General features: G+C 30.5%; 1 protein-coding gene across 1 annotated transcript in view; it reads left to right on the forward strand.

Annotated features, from left to right (window-relative positions):
* LOC105450595 (potassium channel subfamily T member 2-like) overlaps nucleotides 1–24,147 on the forward strand; it is a 150,593-nt gene that overhangs the window by 29,624 nt on the left and 96,822 nt on the right. The window contains exons 5-11 of the mRNA XM_011690529.1: nucleotides 12,174–12,357; nucleotides 17,198–17,362; nucleotides 17,889–18,109; nucleotides 18,795–18,992; nucleotides 19,382–19,608; nucleotides 20,048–20,575; nucleotides 22,893–23,054. Of these exons, the coding sequence (XP_011688831.1) occupies nucleotides 12,174–12,357; nucleotides 17,198–17,362; nucleotides 17,889–18,109; nucleotides 18,795–18,992; nucleotides 19,382–19,608; nucleotides 20,048–20,575; nucleotides 22,893–23,054 (1,685 nt within the window). The remainder of the gene's footprint in view (nucleotides 1–12,173; nucleotides 12,358–17,197; nucleotides 17,363–17,888; nucleotides 18,110–18,794; nucleotides 18,993–19,381; nucleotides 19,609–20,047; nucleotides 20,576–22,892; nucleotides 23,055–24,147) is intronic.

Genomic DNA, 24,147 nt, shown 5'->3' on the forward strand with positions numbered 1-24,147 from the left:
TGTGCTCTTCCGATCTAAATATTTTGTTCATTTATTTGTACCAGTTTATTTTTATGACTTATTTAAATATAAAAGCACACTAATAGGGACAGGCACACTAATAGGGACACTTACCCTATATGTCAAGTTGAAAATTGTTGGATAGAAGTTAACTTGGGTTCAATCACCACGAGTATTATAATATCTTAATTGCCGGTAGATTGATTTGAAGCGTCAATACTAAATCGGTATATATTCACGCAAATATCAATTTCGCGTTTGCATATTTAGAAGTAAAAATAAAACACGAGGCTAATAGCAGTAATTGATTTGTTGTTAGATCCAACGATTTATGGCAAATTGTTGCGTACGTTTTCTATTTATTTCAATATTGTTTTATTTGTTCCATTTACCATCACGCGAATCTCAATCCGCAACAAATCTTTCTTCTACGAGTTTCAATGAAATAATTAAAACATATGAGACAATTCTTGATCGTTGCTGCAAAAATATGAAATTAAATTTTTATCACGTAATTATGCGATCTAGAGAAAGTAATTTTAACAATAAATTTCACATTACGCATGAATTAATACAAATTTATATCCGATATACAACAGTAATTTCGATGAATTTTAATGAGAAAAGATTTCAATTTTAAATTTTTGTTTTAAGAAGTTTATGCTTCTATTAATTTTTACTTTATTAAATTATTATAAATTATAAAAATAAATTGAATTATAATTTCATGTATAATTCATAATAAATAAAATAATTATTGGATAAATCTGTAGTGTGAGATGAAATTATACTAATAAAAATTACTTCTTCAACAAACAATTGTTCCAAAAGCCATTGTACTTTAATGTGTGATTATCTTGTAGAAAAGATTTTATTTCTTTGTTCGACTCAAATTCTTTTTCTGTTATATTTTAAAATTTATCTGTTTGACTAAAATTAGCACAAAATTTGAGAAAGAATATAAGAATATTCAACAAGAAAATGTAACTTAAAATTTTAGCAGTATATTTTAATACAAAATATTATGCTGTTACCTCAAGATTGATTTAAGGCAATGGGATTTGCAGTGACATACATGCAAACAATCGTAAATTGATATTCGTAATGGACTTGAATTGTGACACTGCTGTAATGAAGTTTCCACCATGGCATTCGCGCGTTATTTAAGTTTACATAACGAACGTATTTCATTTGTCGGCGTGCAGGACTTATTGTATTATCCGAATAACGAGAAAAGTTTTCCAGCCGGAGTACGAGTTCCTATCTACGAATCCAAGCCGTAGATGACTGCGGTTCGTCTTGTTTAATCTTCTAATAAAGTTGTATCTGTAAACGCGACGAAGCAGAGGAAGCTTAGATTGCGGAAATAAATCAATTGCATGTATGATCTCGTCTGCCCTTTTTGCTATATTATAAGCACTTGCTTACATTCAACACGCATTTAATAAATTAGGATAAAACGAAAACTATTTTACAAAATATAATATAATACAAAAAATATATAAGAAATATAATACAGTAATGACAACAAAAAAAGAAAATCAGAAAGAGAAAGAAAAATGCTAAAAATATTAATTATATAGTTAGATACTTAAATAATTTATACAAATATATTCTTATTTTTAATAAAGACATTTTGATAATGTCATATATACATATATGTATACACAGGGTGTCACAAAATACGAAATACAAGATGTGATATTTTATGATAACAAAAACAACTTTTTCCTGTATCAAATTTGCAATCCATAAGTAATAAGTTTTTGCAGGAGAAAGTTTGCTGGTTAAAGTTAATCGCTTTTATCTATATGACGCTTAGGTCGGCGCGCGTTTCTTTCTCACTTATACCTACATATTTTTTGGATAGTATTTACAAATAATGTCTCAAGATATTAATACGGCTGTATTAATTTATTATAACATTTTAAGACTGTGCTTAAGACAGTCTTAAGTATAAGAATCAATTACGAATATTGAGCAATGAAATACGAATCTTTTGTATTTCATTGCTGAAAATATGAAAATAACACTGGAGTTTCCAAATTTATTTTTCTTTTATCTATCTTTATCTCGTTAAATAAAGATAGATAAAACAAATTTTATTAATTAATACATTGATAATCAAGGGCAAATGAGTCAAAAGTTGGATATTAGTAGCTAATAATACTTATATTTCGAAGAAAATTCAGATGTTTCGGTTTACATTAAGCCATCTTCAGTGGATCAATACAATTACAATTTAATTTAATATAAAATCACATAATTAAAAACGCAGAATTTCGTCGTACATCGTAATTGTTATAGAAAAAATTAAAGCATAAACAAAATTCTGCATTTTTAATTATGTGATTTTATATTAAATTAAATTTTAATTGTATTGTGAAGATGGCTTAATGTAAGCCGAAACGTCTGGATCTTTTTTGAAATATAAGTATTATTGACTACTAATATCCAGCTTTTGGCCCATTTGCCCTTGATTGTCAATGTATTAAGTATTAATTTATAAAACCTAAATCGTTACTTTTTTTATAAATTTTATCAATTTTATTTTATTTTAATTTTCGGTTTAAGCGTTTTATGTACTCCTTAAAGGAGAAAATTCTATTATTAATCATACATCGGAAATCAAAATAATAAATTAGATACAACTACAATTCGTAAACGTTTGTGATATAGAGAGATGTTCTCAAGTTTAATAATGCATCTCACAATTAGTAGCAAAATTAAAAGATCGCTAAATTTTTTGAAAAAAAATGTCAACTTTTAAACTGTTATAATTTAAAAAAAACCATACAATAATTTTTATAGAGTCATTTTAAAGGGCAAAATTTCTACTTTCACTTCCATAAGTTGATTTTCCTAAAAGATGCTTTTACATTAAAAAGAGGTGAGAAATTCAAGAAGAATTTAAGCGTGGAAAATTTTGCAAAATTAAACGATTTTACGGAGTTATAAAATCTTTTCGCGGCTTAAATTAGTATAAATTTGAAAATTAATCATAGAATTTAATAATGCCAATAAAAATTGATACTGGATACACGTGTGTATAAGAAAATATATATTATTAAAATCAAATAAAGTTACAAATGTGGCGATCGTAGCGCGAGGAGCTGCGCGGCAGCTTTCTGTACCAAAGATCCAGGTTCAAATCCACCCAGAACAATATCACTTTAAAATCGATTTTAATCGATTTGAAAACAATCGCCATCTTTCGCAATGACCAAGAGTATCTCTGGCCTCTGTCTCTGAGAAAAAATCTCTTCTATGGCCGTTCGGAACTGGCGTTCAAACTGTAGATCTCATATATCTATACGGATATATTGAAGAGACCGTTCTTTAAAATATGGTATAGAAAGGTATTGTTAAGTCGCCTAAAATAACGCATTCAAGATGATGTATTTATTCTGGAAAACAAGTTCTTATGAGATATTATATGAGTAATAATCTCATGAGGTATTAAGTAATATCCTCATAAAATATTGCTTTCCATTTAAATACATTGCCTTCCATGTGTTATTCAAAGTATCTTATACTATTTTATATTTTTATTTATACGACTTCAGTGCTTCAGCATTTTACCACATGCTAGATAAGCAAGCAATTAACACTTTTAATTTAGACTTACTGCGATAGCGTTTTACTTCGTCTGAGCTTTAATTCTTTTAAGTTTTGTTTTGAAGATTAAAGCCTGCCCTTTAAAACAGCTTATTAAAAATTGCGATTAATAGAACACTGAGCTTGCAAAACATGTTACTATTTATATTTACCTTTAGTCCTTTATTTAGATAAATCTACGGAATCAGGCAATTTATTTACTTATTTATTACTAGAGAAATTAAATCTATAATTATTTTATTAACTATTTACTATTTTAAGTAATGAAATTGGAGGCTCGATATTCATAATTCTTAAACTCAAGAATGTCTTAAGTATAATTTTAAATTTCAAAAATTAATTATAACAGCCGTTTTAGCATCTTAAACTATCTTAAGGCATTACTTGTAAATATTAGCCGAGAACTAGGTACAATTAATTAATTTAATTAACTTTAACCAGCTCTCCTGTAAAAATTACTTGTCGGACGCAAATTTTCTAAAGAAAAAAGTTGTTTCTTTTAGCATAACATATCACATTTTGTACCCCATATGCGCAAATTTTGGGGCACTCTATATATATTATCTTCATTTATTTGAAATTATAAATTTGAAAATAGTTAATATCTACACAGAGAAAAATTACAATTTAATATATTTATGACATATATTTAAATTAATTAATAAATTTATTAGCAATATACATTTAAAGTATTAACTTTTAAAAACTTTTAAAAATTAAATATTTTCTATGTGCCGTCCTGACGAGAATGAAAAGTCGATGAACCATTTGCTATGTGAAAAAAATATGATTTGGCTGAAAAAATCCGCCACGGGTTACCAAAAATTGATATCGACTTTATGCAGGTGTGAAAAAAAAACAAATGCAGTGCTGTCATATGCAGATGGTGGAATTCGTAACATCAATCGTCATTGCGTATTGACGTGAATATTGCAAACCGCGAATAATTTGCAGCTGCCGTCCTACAACATGAAAAAAATTCTATGTAAAAGTTTACACGCAAGCTTTTGAATATCGATTTACGCCGTAACTATGAAAAAAATAACGATTTGTCTTATGCAACCAGTCGAACTTGCAACTCTAACGATAAATCATTAGAATCTTAATTGGCATACATTAGAAAATTAAAATAAATTGTTACGAAGTGTGCATATAAAAATAAAACATGTTACAGTGTACATACAATCTTATTACATATTTTGGAAAATAGATTATAGTTTCTATTCTAATTCCTAAAATTGTTCGAGAGAGAAGCAGGGAAGTTTATGATACATACTAATAACTAACTTTTAATAATCATGTTAATATTTAAACGATCTAAAATATAACATGTATTTTACATATTACATTAGCATAAAAAAAGTTTAAAAAATAATACATTAAAACAAAGGCAATCAGCCACAGCTGGATATTAATAGCTAAAAATAAACATATATTTTGAAAACGATCCAAATGTTTCGGCTTACATTAAGCCATCTTCAGTAGATCATTACAAATTTATATTAAAACATACAAAAATTAAAACATATTTACGCAGTTTTATAATATTCGTCATACATCGCACATGTAGTCCATTGGATGAATTTACAGGCGTATAGATGCGTTTCGTACTGTTTATGATTTATACATGTCATCATTGCAATATGCCCAAGTCACTGTAGTCAATGAAATAAAAAAAATAATAATTTTTCCTAAATTTTACTACTACATTTTTTGACGTTTTTCACATTTAATATTTATTAAACTTGTTTCTCTAATGATTATATCAGTATTACAGTATTTAATCTCTCTCAGATGTTAAATCAAAATAATTGAAGATCTACATCATTTTCGATTATTCTAATGATAATAACAAATTATTATCTGAGATATTATTATGGCATTTATTGTGATGGCACATCACCAACGATATTATTCAAAACGGAAAGACAGAAGCAAGATTGTATCGATTTTTTTAATGATTTTATCTTTTTTTATATATAAAGTTTATATGACACGTAATTCGCACATGTATACATATATATAAATACGGTTTCTGTAAGATATGTTTTAGAAAAAAGAGAAGAGATTAAAGTACGTGGATCTCTCTTGATAAATCAATTTAGAACAAGTTTAATATATAAAAACGAGCGAATCATTGCAACCTGCAGCTGTCCTTCTACAATGTTAGGGACGAGTGAGGAAATGACGAAACATGCCTGATCGACCCAGATCGCAATGTGGGACAGGGGTTAATAAATAATCGCACACCGGCTTGTGCAGATGGATTGGTATCACCATCGATCGCGACGCTTTATTATTTACGGTGTGATTCTAGAGCGGCGCACTTGCCAGCTCGCCCTTGCACGGCCGTATTATCTACGGCAAGGACAAAAAGTAAAGTATAGCACATCGCGACGATACGACGAATCTGCGTCGCGGTGCAGCGAAAAAAGTCGTCGCACTTACGGCCGAGATGCAAAGAAATAGCTAAGGAAAGGAACGAATGAATGATTCCATCGCTTATGGAAGAAGCAATTGAGCATTGCAACTCTAGTTAGGAATAAAATAGAAAAAATTTAAACGTTCCTAATACGCGATACAATTTCAATCCTTTGTTCTTTTGACATTGTAGAGTTTCTTTATATATTTGATATTTTTTTTAATTTAATTTTAAAAAGGGAGTAAAAGAAAGAAAGAGAAAAAGAGAGTGAGAGGGAAACTTTCGTTATTATGTTCATCATTGAATATCTATGACTAAACTGACTGCAGCCGCAGGATTTACGCAATCTTCTTTGCTATAAAATATTTAATTATTGCTTACGTTGGCGAACGGTAGCTTGACTTTCGTACCGCGAACGCAGTATAGGTATAATAAGAGCTATAGTTTCAATTGCACGCTATGCACTAACGCATCTGTAGGTTTAATCACCGACCAGCTTCACCATATAGGTAGCCGGCTACTTTTATATGTGCAACTAACTTTTATAAAATCCGCATTTTTTTAAATTATTCTATAACGCTTCTAAAATTAGTCCCACTAACATTGATGCAATTAAGGGTCGGATTAAATAAAATTGGAGCTTGTATATTTTACAAATTTAAATTTATTACTATATAATAATATTTATTACTATTATTATTATCATTCTTTATCATTGTTTTATGAATTGAATTTTTTCTCCTGTTTCTTACATTTTCTGAAAGAACCGAGAATCTCATGTATCGTCATTACAAATTAATTTTTACCGAGAATCTCATCACATTATATAATAAATTTTAATTCTTATCAGAATTTAAATTTTCTACTTATAATTTCTTCTAACTCTATGCATTCTTTAAAATAATTTAAATTTTTCAGCTTAATAAATAAAAAAAAATGCTAGTCGCAATATTTTGCCTAATTCACATCTATGAAAAATTTTGCTTGAAAAGATATTATAGTTGTTGATTGTGTACAGAAAAAATATCATGCCAGTAAGCCTTTGCGCGTAAAAATTTTACTCCCATCTTTGTATACATACATTTCATTATTTTTAATGATATGCAAGTTGCCTTTTATTTTGCAGCTTTGACGTTTATGCTATCATAGCACTTGTTACTTAACACACTTTAGTTTATATTAATTAAGCGGCATTTTGCCATTATAGCATCCAATTTTGCTTTCCTTAATTTAATTTTAGATATCATTATGCAAACTGAATTTTTTTAAGTTTATAGAATACAGCGGGGTAATTTGAATAGTGGGGTAATTTGGATAACAGTAAGTATTTACAAGAATTTTAGAAAAATAAGAAATTTTAAGATACATTTCATTAGAACAATGTCTAATCTAATAAAATGTATCTTAAAATCTCTTATTTTTCCGAAATTCTTGCAAATGCTTACTGTTATTCAAATTACCCTGCTGTACCCTATAAACTTAAAAAAATTAAGTTTGCATAATAATATCTAAAATTAAATTATGGAAAGCAAAATTAGATGCTATAATGGTAAAATGCCGCTTAATTAATATAAACTAAAGTGTGTTAAGTAATAAGCTTCGATAGCATAAACGTCAAAGCTGCAAAATAAAAGGCAACTTGCATATCATTAAGGATAATGAAATGTATACAAAGATGGGAGTAAAATTTAAATTTCAGAAAAATAAGAGGTTTTAAGATACATTTCATTAGATCAATGTCTGATCTAATAAAATATATCTTAAAATCTCTTATTTTTCCGAAATTCTTGCAAATGCTTACTGTTATCCAGATTACCCCACTATTCAAATTACCCCACTTTACCTTCATTAAAAATGTAAAAATTTTCACAGTTTATACTTGGATTTTTCACCATTAATTAATATTAAAACTACTAATTGTTGCAATTAAGTATTTATATTATCTCGAATGGACAGAAATTATCTGGATAGCTGTTTATTAACAAGAATATCTGCTTACGTGAATGTAATAGAATTACTTCGCAAAATTAATAGCGCAAGCATACAGTTGTATTGATTTATGTGTGCCAATAAGCACGTATGATAGTTGTAATTGTATAATCAAGATGACATGTACATTTTCTAGTAAGCAATATTATTTTGTCCGAAAAATTTTTTTTTAAACAAGTTTGTGTATACACGTGTACAGATATTTTATAAAAATTGTAAAAAGTTATAAAAGGTTCTTTATCAACATTAATTTTTAAAAATATATATTTTAGCGCCTTTGAATTTTTTATCCTCTCAAACTGAAAAAAAACTGATTTTGTTGAAATAAAATAAAGCTTTGAGACACAATTTTTAACGACTCTCTTTTAACAGGCGGTAAAGAATCTATCTCGATTACGTCGCTTGTTTCCGTGAAATAATGTTCGATTGAATTGAAATCGTCACGTACACACGGACGAGATTCGTTAGCGAAAACGTCGCTAACAAACCACGGCGCTTGGATAGGGAACAATGAAAATTTTAACGAAAATGTGTGACTTTATTATCCGTTCGTACGCGAAAACTCGGCGAACTGACGATATAGAGATGTTGAAGATAGAACGGTTTTATACTCTCACCGTAATACTTTTCTCGCCTTTAACGCTTTTCAGAGGCGCGTCACGTGAATATTAAAAACATAAGTATATTCTGACATTTTTATACTTTTCTAAATAATTGTAATTATTAAAATTCTGTAATACATTTATTAATTATAGTTTATTGATAAAACAAATTTCATTGAATTTAAAAAATTTAATAGATAATAATTTAAAATTTAATATATTATAAAAAGCATATAAATTTTTATTAAAACATTTTTATGAACTTATTAAAACTATATAAAAAAATTTTTATAAACTTATTAAAACATAATCATAGAATTAAAGGTAAATTGCCAATATTTAACAAATATAAGCAATATTTAATAAATGCCTTTATTTAAAAACATATTGTTATTTTTAATCTGTATTAAGCTTGCATCACTTAATAATTAAATAAAATAAAATCTTAATAATTAAATAAAAACGAAAGAAATGTACAAACATCAGAGAGAGAGAGAGAGAGAGAGAGAGAGAGAGAGAGAGAGAGAGAGAGAGTTCCGTTATTAGAGAATTATAATTAAACAGAAAATAATATATTCTAGTTTATATTAATAAATGGTAAAGATAAGTATAATATAAAATAATAAGTAAGTAAAAGTATATAAAATAAAGACGATTTATTAATTGTGTAACTGCTAATTTGTTACATATTTATAAATTTTTCACAAATGGCAAAAGTTACAAGTCAATTTGATCATGCATAAAACATGTTTGCAATAGAATAGGCTGTGTATTTACGATACTATATACTACTTGGTTAGTACACTATAGTGAAATATATGAAATAGCATCGATCCATTTGTTGTTAATTAACGTGCGATGGGGCACGCTCGACTGTCACGACACGTCGAACGGAAGCACGATGATGCGATGGCGCAAGCGGATAAAGGAAGGGAGGAAAAATGAACGAGGTGCACAAATATATACATCGATATAGATATAGAAACGGGGCCGCATGCATAATGCATATCGGGCCGTTTATAAACGCCGGCCGGTTTATACTAGGCGATGGTTTCCTCGCAATCGGGTTCAATCTCTTCCTTTCCTTGCGCCATTACATCAATTCCGTTACGATCGAAGAATGATCGAGGAGGTGCCGTTTCATCTTGCTTCGAGTGGTCAGACTAATTGTGCATTCATTTCGTTACGGCGAGAGGTTGCCGAATGAAAAATTGCGATGAAGGGACGGATGCTCCTCGTCGAGTAACATAAATCTTATGTGTTTAGGGCGAAAATCGACGTCGGATTAAGAAGCAAGTTCGTTACGCTAATTGCGATTAACTTTTACAAATCTGTCAATGTGTAATCATGCGAATTAATTGATGTGATGAAGAGAAAAACGTACGTAAAAAAAAATTGAAAGTTTTTATTAGTGCAAAACAAAAATTAGTCAATATTAAAGAGGCAGTAAAATTGTTACTTACAAAATAAATATGATGAAAATTTATAACATAAAAAACATGTACGATAATCCGTCATTTTTAATTTTATTATAAATTTTACATTTGATTATTAAAAATATTCGACTCGCATACAAATTTACATATTTTGGTAAGCATTTCTAAAATAGTTCACTATTATATCTATGTTATAATTCGCTCTCAGATATTTATAGGCATTATGTAAATAAACATTTTGTTTTTAACTGTAAAAATTGCAAAAATTTATGTAAACAATTTATTTTTACATGGACCGACGGAAATCCGGCAATAACTCTTTCGCTATTTTGAAATATAATAAGCCCATATTGGGCTTATAATATATCTGGGTTAAATATATCTCTAATTGTAATATTTCTTGATATATTTTTTTAACTCATATAATTCATCATTATTTACTATTTTAAAAATTTAAGGGAATATTTTGTTTTGTAACCGACATGTGACTTTTTTAATTAAATAATTAATTTATACTTTTCTGCAAACTGTGTAAGAAAATGACAAGTATTTTGCAGAATTAAAATTAATATAATTAAAATTAGAATTAAATTTAAATTAAATTACATATTATCAATACATGTATTAAGTATGTGTACACACTGTAACGGTTTCAACGGAACGGGATAACGCAAGGAAGACGAGCAAATAATAGTTCATAAATTTAATTCGAATATTTCTAAATACATAACAATCATCCGATTCGTACACCTTCCATCGTTCGCGAGAGAGACAATGGGCTAAGCGCGTAAGAACATTCCCGAGAAGAGCGGTTGGTGAGCGTTACGATCAAATCTCGCGTCGAAACTTTGCGTTATACAGATTTCGTGAACACTGGGGATCTAATGAATCGCAAAATACTTAGCGGGGCTTGAGAGCGGAGAGTCAATCGGGAAACGATGTGTCGCTTTCCCTGGGTCGCCCTGATGGCGTCGATCTCCCTGCTCTGGCGTGCGTGACGGGTTTGATGTTGCATGGGACGACTCCGTGACCAGGGGCGCGCAAATTCCACCGTGATGTCCCGTAAGATCCCGTGATCTTGGCCTCTCTGAGTGGGGCCTGGTGAACCGGCCGGACTGGTCTCTCGATCTCCTCACAGCTATATCCGAGAGTCTTTCCCGAGAACTTTTTAGGCACAATCCGCCCTTGCCAAGAGTAGCTGACTTGTTTTGTTCTCTCTTTCGAGTTTCGAATTCTTCTGCCAATTCTCTCCTTCTTCCCTCTTTTCGCCGGCAATTTCGTCGTCATCCCCTCTCTTTACTCTCCCTCTCTTTCACCCTCCGTGTCTCATCCAATTCGCGACTATTCCTATGCTCAACCCATAATGTCTCCTATCGCCACAACACACACACACACACGTATATATGTATATATAATGTTTATTTATTACATGGCACAACTAAAAAACAAAGTTTTCCAGAAAATAAGTTTTGAATGTCTTGAATCAGTAAAATTTTTTATATAATATTATTTTAAAATGCAATATATAATATAACTAAATTTTCAAAAAATAAAATTGTACTCTTTTAAAGTTTTTTCTTTTTTTGTTTTTGTTTTTTTTTACAAGCAATTAAAAATGATTATTTTTTAATTATATTGTATTATGTTATAGGAAATGAGCGATATATCAAAAAATGAAGAGAGACGTATGTTATATCTTTCAAAAATTATAGCTTTCAAACAATTTCTAAATATATTTGTATTCAGATAATACTAAAGGTTTTAAAATTGATCATTTTGCAATTATAAACAATGATAAAGAGAATTATCTCGAAACCGTTAATGGTTCAAATTATGGCTCGTGTATATACATATGCTCTCAAGTGAATGACTATAATAAACTTCCAATTCTCAATGGTTTGCAATTTAAATGCAGGCGACATCGTCTGCAGTGCGACGCGACTAGAAAGCGTGAATTTACGTTAGCTGCAACACAGCAGCATACAGTTACAAATGACGTAGATTTATGTCGGACGCTTGTATAAAGTGACTACAACCATCCCAACATCTGTTTTCGTGACCATCGTTGATTAATCGTAGAGCAATCCGACGAATTTTCCGTTTCAGCGTATGCGGGATCCAGCACTTCCAGAGAGCGGGGCACAGGCATTTGAATCTATTTCAAAGTACGTACTACGTTGTGGTAACGTTCTCCACAGTGGGCTACGGGGATTTCGTGCCGGATATTTGGCCTTCGCAACTTTACATGGTCATTATGATCTGCGTGGCTCTCATAGTCTTACCAACACAGGTACGTATACAATAATCATAAAAATAAATAAACGGATAGACTTATAAGTTTCAGACATAATAAATAGATATATATATAAATTTTAATCATTTTATTTGTGTTTACAAGTAAAACAGATGAATTGATAGAAAACTGTGTATTATATTTAACTTACGGTGTTTCAATTTCTATTTATTCGGTCTGTATTTGATTTTCAATAAATAAAAAATATTAGTAAAATCTAACTAAAATTCTTTTGTCTATGATATATTAAATCTTATTTTATTGATTGATTTAAAAACGTAAAATACATCGTATATGGGGAAGAGTTGCCGAAATTGCCACTTAAGATATTTTTGGTTATATTTCATATTTGGTACTGTTTGGAATACAAATGAACGTTAAAAATTATAGCTTGATGTTTAAGGCATCTATTATTACATATTAAACCTTTCGCTAATAGCAAATTAATGTGTTGTTTCTGTAATGGTACTGCAGAAAACACGATTCAACAAACCGATCGCCTAAATCGTACCTGTGAGTTTTATTAATAGTATCTCCTTTTAAACTATTGAATTTATGAATGAAAATAATTAAAAACACAAGATTAATAAAAGAATCATGAATTAAAACCTACTTTATTTGTATAAATTTATCAAACAAAAGCTGTTTTGCTTGCGCAACTCGATGACGGTTTTTTCCTCTACAGACTTGCTACAGAACAGTTTCAATCGTGTTAAAATAAATAATGTTGATTATGTCATATGATCTAAAGATATAGATACATTAGTGTTCCTAAATTGTACCGGTACGATATAAGAACTCTTATGCTGGTTCGATTAGGTACGATTTAGGAAACTTGACAGAGATGATAAAAATATTGATATAATTTTTATAATAATTAAATGTATGTAAATATGTATACACGATGAACGTAAAATATTCTATAATGAATTTACTTTTAAGAAAAAATAACAGTTCAATTAAAAATTGCATGGTTACATTAATGATTAGTCAATCAGTTATATAAATTGATCAAAAATTTACGTCAATTGTATCTGATTTTTTAAATGTGATAGCACGCCCAAAACAAGATATAACCTGTTAATTTTTTGTCTATTTTACACATTTCTTATTTACTTTATATTTTTGTTACTGAATGTTACTTCTATTAAGTGGAACTATAAAATATTGAAGAAGTACGATTTATAAGACCGGTACGCATTTGGCAACTCTCCCCTAAATACGTGTGTGCAAGTGGGTCTGTGTGTATTGCCTATAATAATTTAAACTTTAAAAACTGTTTATAAACAATTCTTTATAATTGATTATATCAATAAAATATTGTTTTGCAAAAAAAAACATTGATATCTTAAAAAAATCGCATAAAGATGTAGTGTTGCTCTAAACTCGTATTCATCTCGTTTAATGCACGTCAGTTGCGGCCGTTACAGTGGTGCTCGCCTCATGGACTTCTTTTATAGACGTTATTTTCGAGTCACGCCGTAGGGAAGCCGTAAATGTACCGAAACAAGACTCGTCTTACCAACCATATTGCCGCACGGTTGACCCTCGTCGTTTTACGAATATTTATTATTCCGGTCGTTAGGAACATAACGCTTTTATTTTTCATGTGCAAGAAATGTGCGTCGAGCAAAAATCAAGTTTTATGCGCGCTTCTATGTTCATCGTAAAAAGAACATTGATTCCACAAAGAATATTCGATTCACAGATTATCAAGGTATGAAAATATAAAATGAGGCTTTCACGTTTAATTAATCTGTAATTAACTTTCTTCTAATTAAGATTAAAATTAATTATTTTAATGATATATAGAATTAGTTTACTTATTAAGAATTCAAGAATCTCTTTCTTTTGATTAGCATTTAATAAATATTACAATTATTATCAACATTAATTTTTATATTATTTAAAAAAATATATACATTTATAGAAACCATCCAGATAATACCAGATAGATCATATAATATATATTATAGTCAATATATGTTAATCAAGAAGATGAGAGAAATAGGGAATATAAATTAAAATCAAGCTTATTCCATCACTACTATTTTTAATACATATATTATTCGTCACTCTGTTTTGTCGACAGTACCAAATATTCGCGTTGTCTCTCTGCTCTAAAGAATCTAACAGGATTCGGGATTGGATCGCAAGAGAAAAGACAGAGTTATCGATCTGATAACAGCACGTGCTAACAAAGATTTGTGTATTCTCCAGGATGCGTTACCATGGTAACTTTTCTTTTGCAATTGATTATTGTAGTTATATCAAAGAAACTTTCTATTAACTTGAGCCTTTCACATTATTATATATATATCGGAAGTCTCGTTAACGATGTTATCCGCGAATTATTACTTTATATCACGATATCACGTGCGTTATATGAGAAAATGTGTTACTCTGGAAATACTTTCTATGTAACTCTACCGGGTGTCAAATAATTATTGATTTATAGCACTCGTGTGCAGATAGAGCCGACTAAATTGAGTAAGAAAATTTCCTGATTTCCTTCTTTTTGTGATTTTCACAATTATTAAGATAATAATTAATAAAAATCCGCGAATGTTCGTATGTTCGTGCGAAGAGACAGCTCAATTTTACACGTATTTTAGTTGCTAGAAGTGCGACGAAATGCTTGTGTGTGCTCTACAACATTGGCTACGCAGGAGCGGCGTGTAAATATTGTTGTGCCGTTCGTACAGCACACCTCCAAACATCTCGCCGCACTTCTAATCCGAAATGCATGCAAAGCTCTCTTCGCGCGTCAAAGGCACGCTTATTCGCAGATCTTCATTAATTAAGGCAATGCTGGAAGGTCAGAATTATCGACACATTGCAATCGTAACGATAACTTTGAAATTACTGAACGGAATTGAAATCGCTTTTACAGAATTGAAATAGACATAAAATGTAAGGGGGCAAACTACAAATTTGTAGTAAAAACGACAAAAAATTAAAAACTTACTTTTTTTCGAGTCGTACAGCTGTCAACGTAAACATTTTGTTATTTTTATTAGTATAAAAGTTCTGTAGCTCATATATACAAAATAAGTAGCTCGTCCCCTTCGGATTCAGATTACAGGAACGAATAATACAAAACTTTTTGAGCTACGATTGAAAAATATTGTAAGAAGTTCATTTAAAGATACCATTGGAATTGAACAGAATGTTTTATCGACCTCGCGCAAATTTTTCCAAACTTGCAGCATCGCATTAATATTTTATTATGAAAATCGCAAAATGGACACAAGACTTTTCTATTCAGTTTAGTTCCACTCTACCTGTGTACACAAACGCATTGTCAATTATTATCAAATGCCCTGTGGATTACAGATTTATTAGTAAAAGCAGTTTTTTTACGTAATAAAAGTAAAACAGTACTTAAAATCTTTAAAAATTTATAAAAATATATGACACGGAAATAGAGACAGAGAGAGGAAATATAGGTATATAAAACGATTGCAAAAAGTTGAATATTCGATCTTGATTTAACGATTAATCATTGAATGTACAACGAATGTTTAACGCTTAGTGAGAATTCAATCGACCAAAGAATATTATTAATTGCACAAAGTGACAAGAGCAACTCATGTCTACTCATTGTCTGTCGGCGTCGACTGATTGCGCAGCGCTCAACATGGAAAGCCTCGTCGATCGCTGTAATTTGTCTGTCAGATTGCCTGCCAATCGCACACGAGATATGTGCCAATTTGTATGGGTCAACACGATGTGTGTCAACTCCCCTCTCTTCCCTTCCCTTCGCCCCTTGTATTTCCGCATTCGATTAAATTCGATTTTGGACGATGGAGTCGTATCACTGCCAAGATAGCATAGACGTGTTAAAGTAATTCAACACCCGTACTTTTGCAGAAGAGATGCAGTTCCGTCCTTGAGTGACGAAGTTTGATGAGGGCAATTTAAAATTTGCATGTAAAAGTGCATAATAATGTAACGAACGATAATATGTACGCTACTGTAAGCTGCTTGTACGTTCAAGATATTAAAATAATCACAATGAATATCTTTACATTAATTTTGAACTTCATTAACTTTTACATACGACACAGATGTCACATTCCGTTCACTTATATATCAATTTATAAATGTAGTAATTTGAACGAATGTACGCGGCTGGAGAAGACTGTGGTCAAGTTGAAACTAGCAATTTATTATACATTTTAGTATGTAATTTGAACTATATTAATTAGTACAACACCCATATTTTTACTCGTTTTTAGCTTTCATATTATCTTTAGTTTATTTTGTCTCAACATTTGTTAAAGGAAAATTTTTAATGCGTTTATAAAAATATTTGCATATAAATATTTAAACAAAAATTTTTCATTCATAAAAATTTTAATAATAGTTTATTAATGCATACAAGATGAAATTAAATTTTTAATTTTATATGATATAAAGAATTTTTTTACAGAAAATATAGAATTTATATTACGTATTTACGTGTTATATGTTATATATTACGTATTTACGTGTTATATGTTATTTATTAAATTTATATGTAAGACACACATAAAATAAGATATAATTTTATATTTAAAAGACAAAAGAATTTCACGATTCGAAAAAAAATGATAAAAATAAAAAAAATTTTAATATTATTATTATAAATAGCTTCTGTAAACGTGCGATATTTAAATATCAATTGTATAATTTCATTTTTGTTAAAGTAAAATTTTTATTTGCTTATTTGATCTAATATTAATCTTACAAACTTGGATAGAATAACACAATTTCCTATTTTCAATTTATTGTGGTTTATGCAGACGGGTATATATTAATTGATTGCACAATCATTATCTCATGTTGATTACAGTTCGAACAGTTAGCTTTCACATGGATGGAACGACAGAAGCTGGGCGGCTCGTATTCGTCGCACAGAGCGCAAAGCGAGAAGCACGTGGTAGTTTGCAGTACGACACTGCAAGCCGACACCATTATGGACTTTCTAAATGAGTTTTACGCCCATCCCTTGTTGCAGGTTAGACGACGAACGAATTACGTGCCTTGAATATTTCATCATGCACTAGGCGACTTGTGATTTCGTAAAAATTCTTTATCAAGCTCTCAGTTTATCATAGTTAAAGTAGCCGAGGCGATTAAGTTTAAAACGTGTCATCAAGCTTAATTTTAATCACGCCGCGGTCGCGGGTACAATGCGATCTGTGAAAATTATTAATACATTGCTAAGATAAAAAATACAATTATTATAAAAATAGCAATTTTTATTTTAATGTTTTTATATAAAAAAATAATTACGATTGAAAATATACATAATTGAATATATCTCTTGCACGCTTATAAAGATCCGTGATATTGTAACGGTTTAAAAAAGTATGATGGAGAGCATTAGATAATTGCATTGTATATTTTTCTGCTCGCTACTTGTTTTTTTATTTATTTTATTACTTTTCACTTTTTATTTTATTATTCACTTTTATATTTCACTTTTTATTTTATTATTTTTCATTTTTTAATTATTAAAAATAACCTGAATATGAGTATAGGATTATTATGTGGTGCTTTTATCACCGATGGAACTCGATACTACAATGCGGATGATTCTGCAAGTGCCGATCTGGGCGCAGAGAGTGATCTATATACAAGGCTCGTGCCTGAAAGATGGTGATCTCGCGAGGGCCAGGATGAACGAGGCGGAAGCTTGTTTCGTGCTAGCAGCGAGAAATTATGCCGATAAAACCGCTGCTGATGAACACACGATACTCAGGTCAGTGATCAATGAAAACTATTGAGTATAAACTTCCTATAACGGAAGCTTATAATCGCCGTTGTAAATTCAATCTTCCCCTCACTTTTCTCTTCCCGTGATAAAATTTCATGGGGATTGTTTAACATCGTCGTTAAACATTGCAATTCTAATGTTATTCCCGACGCTCTATCTCGTGAATATCCGACATTTTTTCATTTAAGTTTTACATCGGAGTTTTTTAAATAGAAGTTAAGCTTCCCTGTTGACCTTAATCACTTAACTTCCTTTACTTTTAAATTCAGTTGTAAAGCGCAGTTGACTTGTAAGCGGGTACTCTAAGACATCGGTTTTCTGTTCAATGATTCTAATTCAATCCCGGATTGGAAAGGATTCGTAGCTAAAATAAGATAGAAGAAATCTGAAATATATAGATAGTAAAATGTTTATTCAAGGAATAGCAAACCAATGCTATATGATAAAAATTGTTTATGTATAATTAAATATAGGAATTAAAAGTATATACAATATGTTTTTTTAAATTTTTCTCCATATTTAGAAAGCACAGAATCTTAATTAATCTTAAATAAATTTAATCTAAATAAATCTTTATTTGGAATAAATTTATTTATATCCTTATCCTACTCGGGATTTTCAAGCGAAATTGCGTTTGAATCTCAAAGAAAATTGAATTTGGCAATTGTAGATCATGGGCGGTAAAAGATTTCGCGCCCAACGTTCCTCAATATGTTCAAATCTTCCGTCCGGAAAACAAGTTGCACGTGAAGTTCGCGGAGCATGTGGTGTGTGAGGATGAATTTAAATACGCCCTTTTGGCAAACAATTGCACGTGTCCCGGCGCATCGACGTTGGTTACCCTGTTGCTGCACACATCCAGAGGACAGTAAGTGCTGTCTAAAATGTATCGTAGACTGGCGTGGAGCATAATTAGACTACAAATTTAAACGTACAGTAGCCACGTGCGCGTTTCTTAATAGTCACGTGATCTGTTTCTGCACTTCAGTATTTATTTAATCTTTAGATATATAATATGAAGATTAATTTTAATTTTTATTCAATAAAATGTATATTTTACCAAAGTACAAACACGTGGGATTATACAATTTTTTATTAAATTTTGAAACGCCAAAATAACACGAGATAAAATGTACTATTTTATACTATTATTTACTTTGTCTAATTATATGTTGTAAACGTATGTTATACATCGTATAACTATTGCGTGAAAACGAGGAGGAAAATTGTGAACTGAAATTCTTTCTCGTCACACAGAGAAGGTCAACAGTCGCAGGAAGAATGGCACAGACTATATGGTAAATGTTCCGGCAACGAGATTTATCACATAATTCTTGGCGACTCCCGCTTTTTCGGGGAGTACGAGGGAAAATCCTTCACCTACGCGTCCTTCCACAGTCACCGGAAATACGGGGTTGCGCTTGTCGCAGTCAGACCGGCGGAACTTCCGGAATTTTACGAGGACACTATACTGTTGAATCCCGGTAATCTCGCGACACACATTACCGGTGTCTTTTAGATTCTTTTTCTTGAATACTTTTTCAGCTCTTTTACTTCTTGAATGAAATGAAAAATAAATAAGGAGAGATTTTAAATATATAACAAGAGATATTGAAAATTAGATCTTGTATTTTACTTTAATTGAAATTTAAATTTATATTATACGATATTATTTCATACAATTTTGCATCAACCTGTTGCATTACATGATACATCGACAATCTTCCTATAAAAATTATTTCTGTTATTTTGATTAAATATATAGTAGCCTAAAAAATGATTAATTATCGGGAAAAATTATGAATATTATAATAATTAGAAATAAAATGAAATAAAATGGTTGAAAATTTAATTAGTTCTTTATATGTAAATATGGAATGACTGCCACATTCGTGTGTGCCAATCGTGTACTTCTGTACGCAGGGCCACGACATATAATGAAGAAGACCGACACTTGCTACTACATGAGCATCACCAAGGAGGAGAATTCCGCGTTCGTGGTCGCGAATAATCAGGGTATTGGCGAGGGAACGCAGGTGATCGTCGAGACAAAGACGGACGCGGCGTCTGCGAATAACGGGTCGGCAACGAGCACCCCGACGACCAATGCTATAACGGCGACCATGAATTCTACAGGGGCAACGTCGGCGACGACGACGACGACGACCACCACCACGACGATATCGACCAGCTGCACCGGTGGCGGCGACGGGAACGGTACAGCAATCAGCAACGGTGCCGACGCGCACCAACGATTTTCCAACAGTTGTAACGTTACGCTGAGCGAAACACCCCGCAGACAGGAGACCTGCACGGGGCCCCGTGCGCAGGACCGATCAAACGGTCCTCAAGATCACAGGGCCCCGTTACCACCGCAGGTTATTTTGCAGGTCCTCCCTAGCACGCCCATACCAACCCAACACTACAACTTACTCGCATCCAATGTCCACCGTGAGTGTCGCATGCGCCTCGCTAAAGCTTCTTTCTTTTTTTCTTCTCTTTCAATTTTTCACTTTTATCTCTCTTGTTTTGCTTCAGAAAGTATAATTATTATTAGTCCATCAAACCGCGCGATCGTTCAAGATATTCAGACTTTGGAAAAATTGTTAATATGTGTAGAATAGTATATAGATATTAATCTAAATGATCAATTATTAGATTGGACTTGTTAAAAATTTGACTTTAGGAAAAAATTGTAATATAAGTATTATGCATGGACTCAAAAAGTTTACGCGATCTGCTGCCCAAGTGCCCAGGTCTGATTGATGCTTAATAATTACATTTGAATTATTTAGTATTTATTTAGTTTAGCTCTTTGAAAGCCAGTATATTTATTTTGAATTGATTCTTTAGAAATTATTAAAGTTATCACAGTGTTATAACCAGTTTTCTCGAGCAAAAGGATTTCAGAGTGAAACTGCTGGATACAAAGAGTTAATGATTCAAAATAAGCACCTTCACAATTGGTATAAAAATGAAAATATTCAATAATTTGTTACATTTATATCTTTTTTTAGCACTTTTATTCGTTGCACTAGACGTTGTGTTAAATATTGCTTAAAAAGTTATCTATAACATTTGTACTTGTTAAGTGTTCATATCTCATCACACATACACGTACACATAAAACACAATGCTTTACAGCTGTGAATGTAAAGTCGCAGTAATAATTAATAAAATAGTAAGCACTGTTTTTAGAGAAAGAAGGAACGATAGTGATGTTGCAATGCAAATTTATGAATACTTTTCTTTCTATTAATTAAAAAATGCAACACGCAATTTAACGTATATATATTATATTATAAATTCTTTTTTTAATATTAGTGTTTCTCTCTATTTATTCTTCAAAGAAGTTCACAAAATTTTCTATATAAAATATAAATTCTGTTAATGATAATTTGTTGTTAGAGAATCTTATTAATATTTCGAATAGAAAAAAATTAATGAAACCATGTATATTAAATAAATCAACGGTTCCAAAACACGCAGGTAAAACACGCTAAAAAAGATATGCACAAAAATTATAATTTTGTGCACAAAGATGCTTTATATACCTTTACTGCATAAATTTCATACATTGTGCTGTTTTAGATGCTATAAAACAAAATTATGTGAAAGACTCGGAATAATAACGCATAATATCGAATCACACGTGCAATTAAATCTCCGTATACAGTATGTTTGTTGAAGATTAACCGACCGAAATGTCGAACGATTCCTTCCTTTTCATTTATGCCTTTCTTGACGTGGTTTATGCTTGCACATCGCTTTATGTGTAATATGCGTGCGTATACTGTTCATGCGCCATTCAGCATTCGTCATCAACGGTGCTTAATAAGTGCGGTTTCTGAATAGAAAACTGCAAAGCTGAAAGCTGTAGTGTAAAATATTGCTCGCTTCGTTGCGGATCCATGTTTGACATTTGAGTTAATCTACCATACAGATCTCAATTGCACTACGATAGATATATGGATTAATAATTTGCTGTCAGTTAATCGACGTATTAAAAAACACGGATATCTATACATGGATAAAAATAGAAAGAAAATTGAAACAAACAAGAACATAAATGATTGTAAAAGTGATAATTTGTGTGGAATTTAATTGAATGTCTCTCCGAAATCACGATTTCATACATGTATCAAATATCAATCAATAATTTCTAACTATAAAATTTGATGTTATAAACACTCGTTTCAATTAAATAAATTCGGAAGAAAACTGCCAAAATTTAGTTAATGATAAATAAACTTTATTTTTTTAACTGAATTTTTATTTGTTATTATTTTTCATAAAAAGAATTGTTGCAGTAATAATTATGAATTTTTGAAAATATTGAAGAGACATTTTTTTAGAAATGCAACTGCCAAATAATTGTTAATCCTGAAAAAATTTGTTTTTTAACATACTGTGTATATTTCTACTGTTTCTTATTAAAGTTACAGCATAGAAACAAAGTATATACACGATTATGTATATTTTATTAAATTATTTGATGTAAAATGCACTAAATGCTTGTTATAAAGAGAACACATAAACTTACAATTATTTGTATGTAGAACGAAAAACAAAATAGCCAGACAAAATAGTGTTTGTTTTCTTGATACCATAAATCATTTCTCTTAATGACATCGCTTGTTCATGTTTATCGGGTATTATGAAGACATTTCTTGCGGCGTATCCGCGTAACTTTGTAGGATCATTGAATATTAGGAGGATCAATCTCAATATTAGAACCACTTATCGCGGTCAATCTTATATGTTACAGCGACTTATCTCGATCCCGGCGGATTCGGGGATTCGAGGCAATGCTTAAAAGAGGGAGGATCAACGCCACAAACACCCATCACGGGAAATCATCTTGATGTGCCACGATCTCTCGATCCGAATCCCAATCTGCTTAGTCCAGAAATTCTAATGCAAAGGAGAGGTCAGTTTTATACATTAATCGTTTAATGCAATAAAAGATTTTTTTCAATTGGGGAAAAAGTATGTTAACTGTGTTCCTTTTATATAATTAAAAGAAGCACAAAGGAAAGTTAATTGTGTCTTCTTTTTATAAAAATGTGTCAGTTTCCTGTAACCTTACGCTAAATTTAAGAATTGAATTTTAATTAACAACGTAAATGAAATTGATGAAAATTTAAAACATATTAGTTGAAAAAATCATCTAATATTATATTAAACAAAATTTTATTAGAATTATTGCTTTGTGCGTTGATCTTTGCGTACAATACACTAGTTTGATGCACTTTTAATTAATGGTATTTTTTATTAATTTTAAAAGTTACTTTAACAAGACAGCTATACGTTTCAGTGCTTACATTATACATCAATATTTGTACACAACACTAAATAGAGTATCTATTTACTAATAAATTAGCTGAAATCCTCCTTTATTTCAAGTTTATACAGTCAATTTGATCAATTTAAAATTTCATACAATATGCAAGTTTATTTGAAATACGACAAACTTTTTTGAAATGTCTCTTGTCAAATGTCTTCATGAAATATTTTAGTTTCCACGATAAAAATTTATAATTTTATTTTAACTTTTTAAATAAATATTCTTCTCGTGAAACATAATTGAATATATATTACTTGTTTTTATAATAAATATGTAAGTTATAATTTTAAATAAATAAAATTAATATTAAACCTAATAAAAGTTGCCATTTTTTATAAGCAAAATTTTTTTGTAACTAGTTAAAAAATATGTCTGGCTATTTATCTATGTTCAAATTTTAATTCAGTAAATTGATATCTATTATAGGGGAAAATGGGAATCCTTCGTACACGAGGCATATATATACTCGTACATTCAGTGATTCGAGAAGAATTGCGCAGATTCGGAACACATCTATACATATTTAATTATTATTTACAATTAGTCTTATTGCGCGGCCACATGTTAGCAAAATTTCATATTAGTCGGACTACGTAAACTGACAGAGCAGGATATTACGTGTTTTAGCGCTGTCTGAGTAAATTTTCCAAAGTATTTGACAAGAAATTTAAGATAT

This window comes from Wasmannia auropunctata, unplaced genomic scaffold (assembly GCF_000956235.1).
Source record: "Wasmannia auropunctata unplaced genomic scaffold, wasmannia.A_1.0 LD336060.1, whole genome shotgun sequence".
Lineage (NCBI taxonomy): Eukaryota > Metazoa > Arthropoda > Insecta > Hymenoptera > Formicidae > Wasmannia > Wasmannia auropunctata.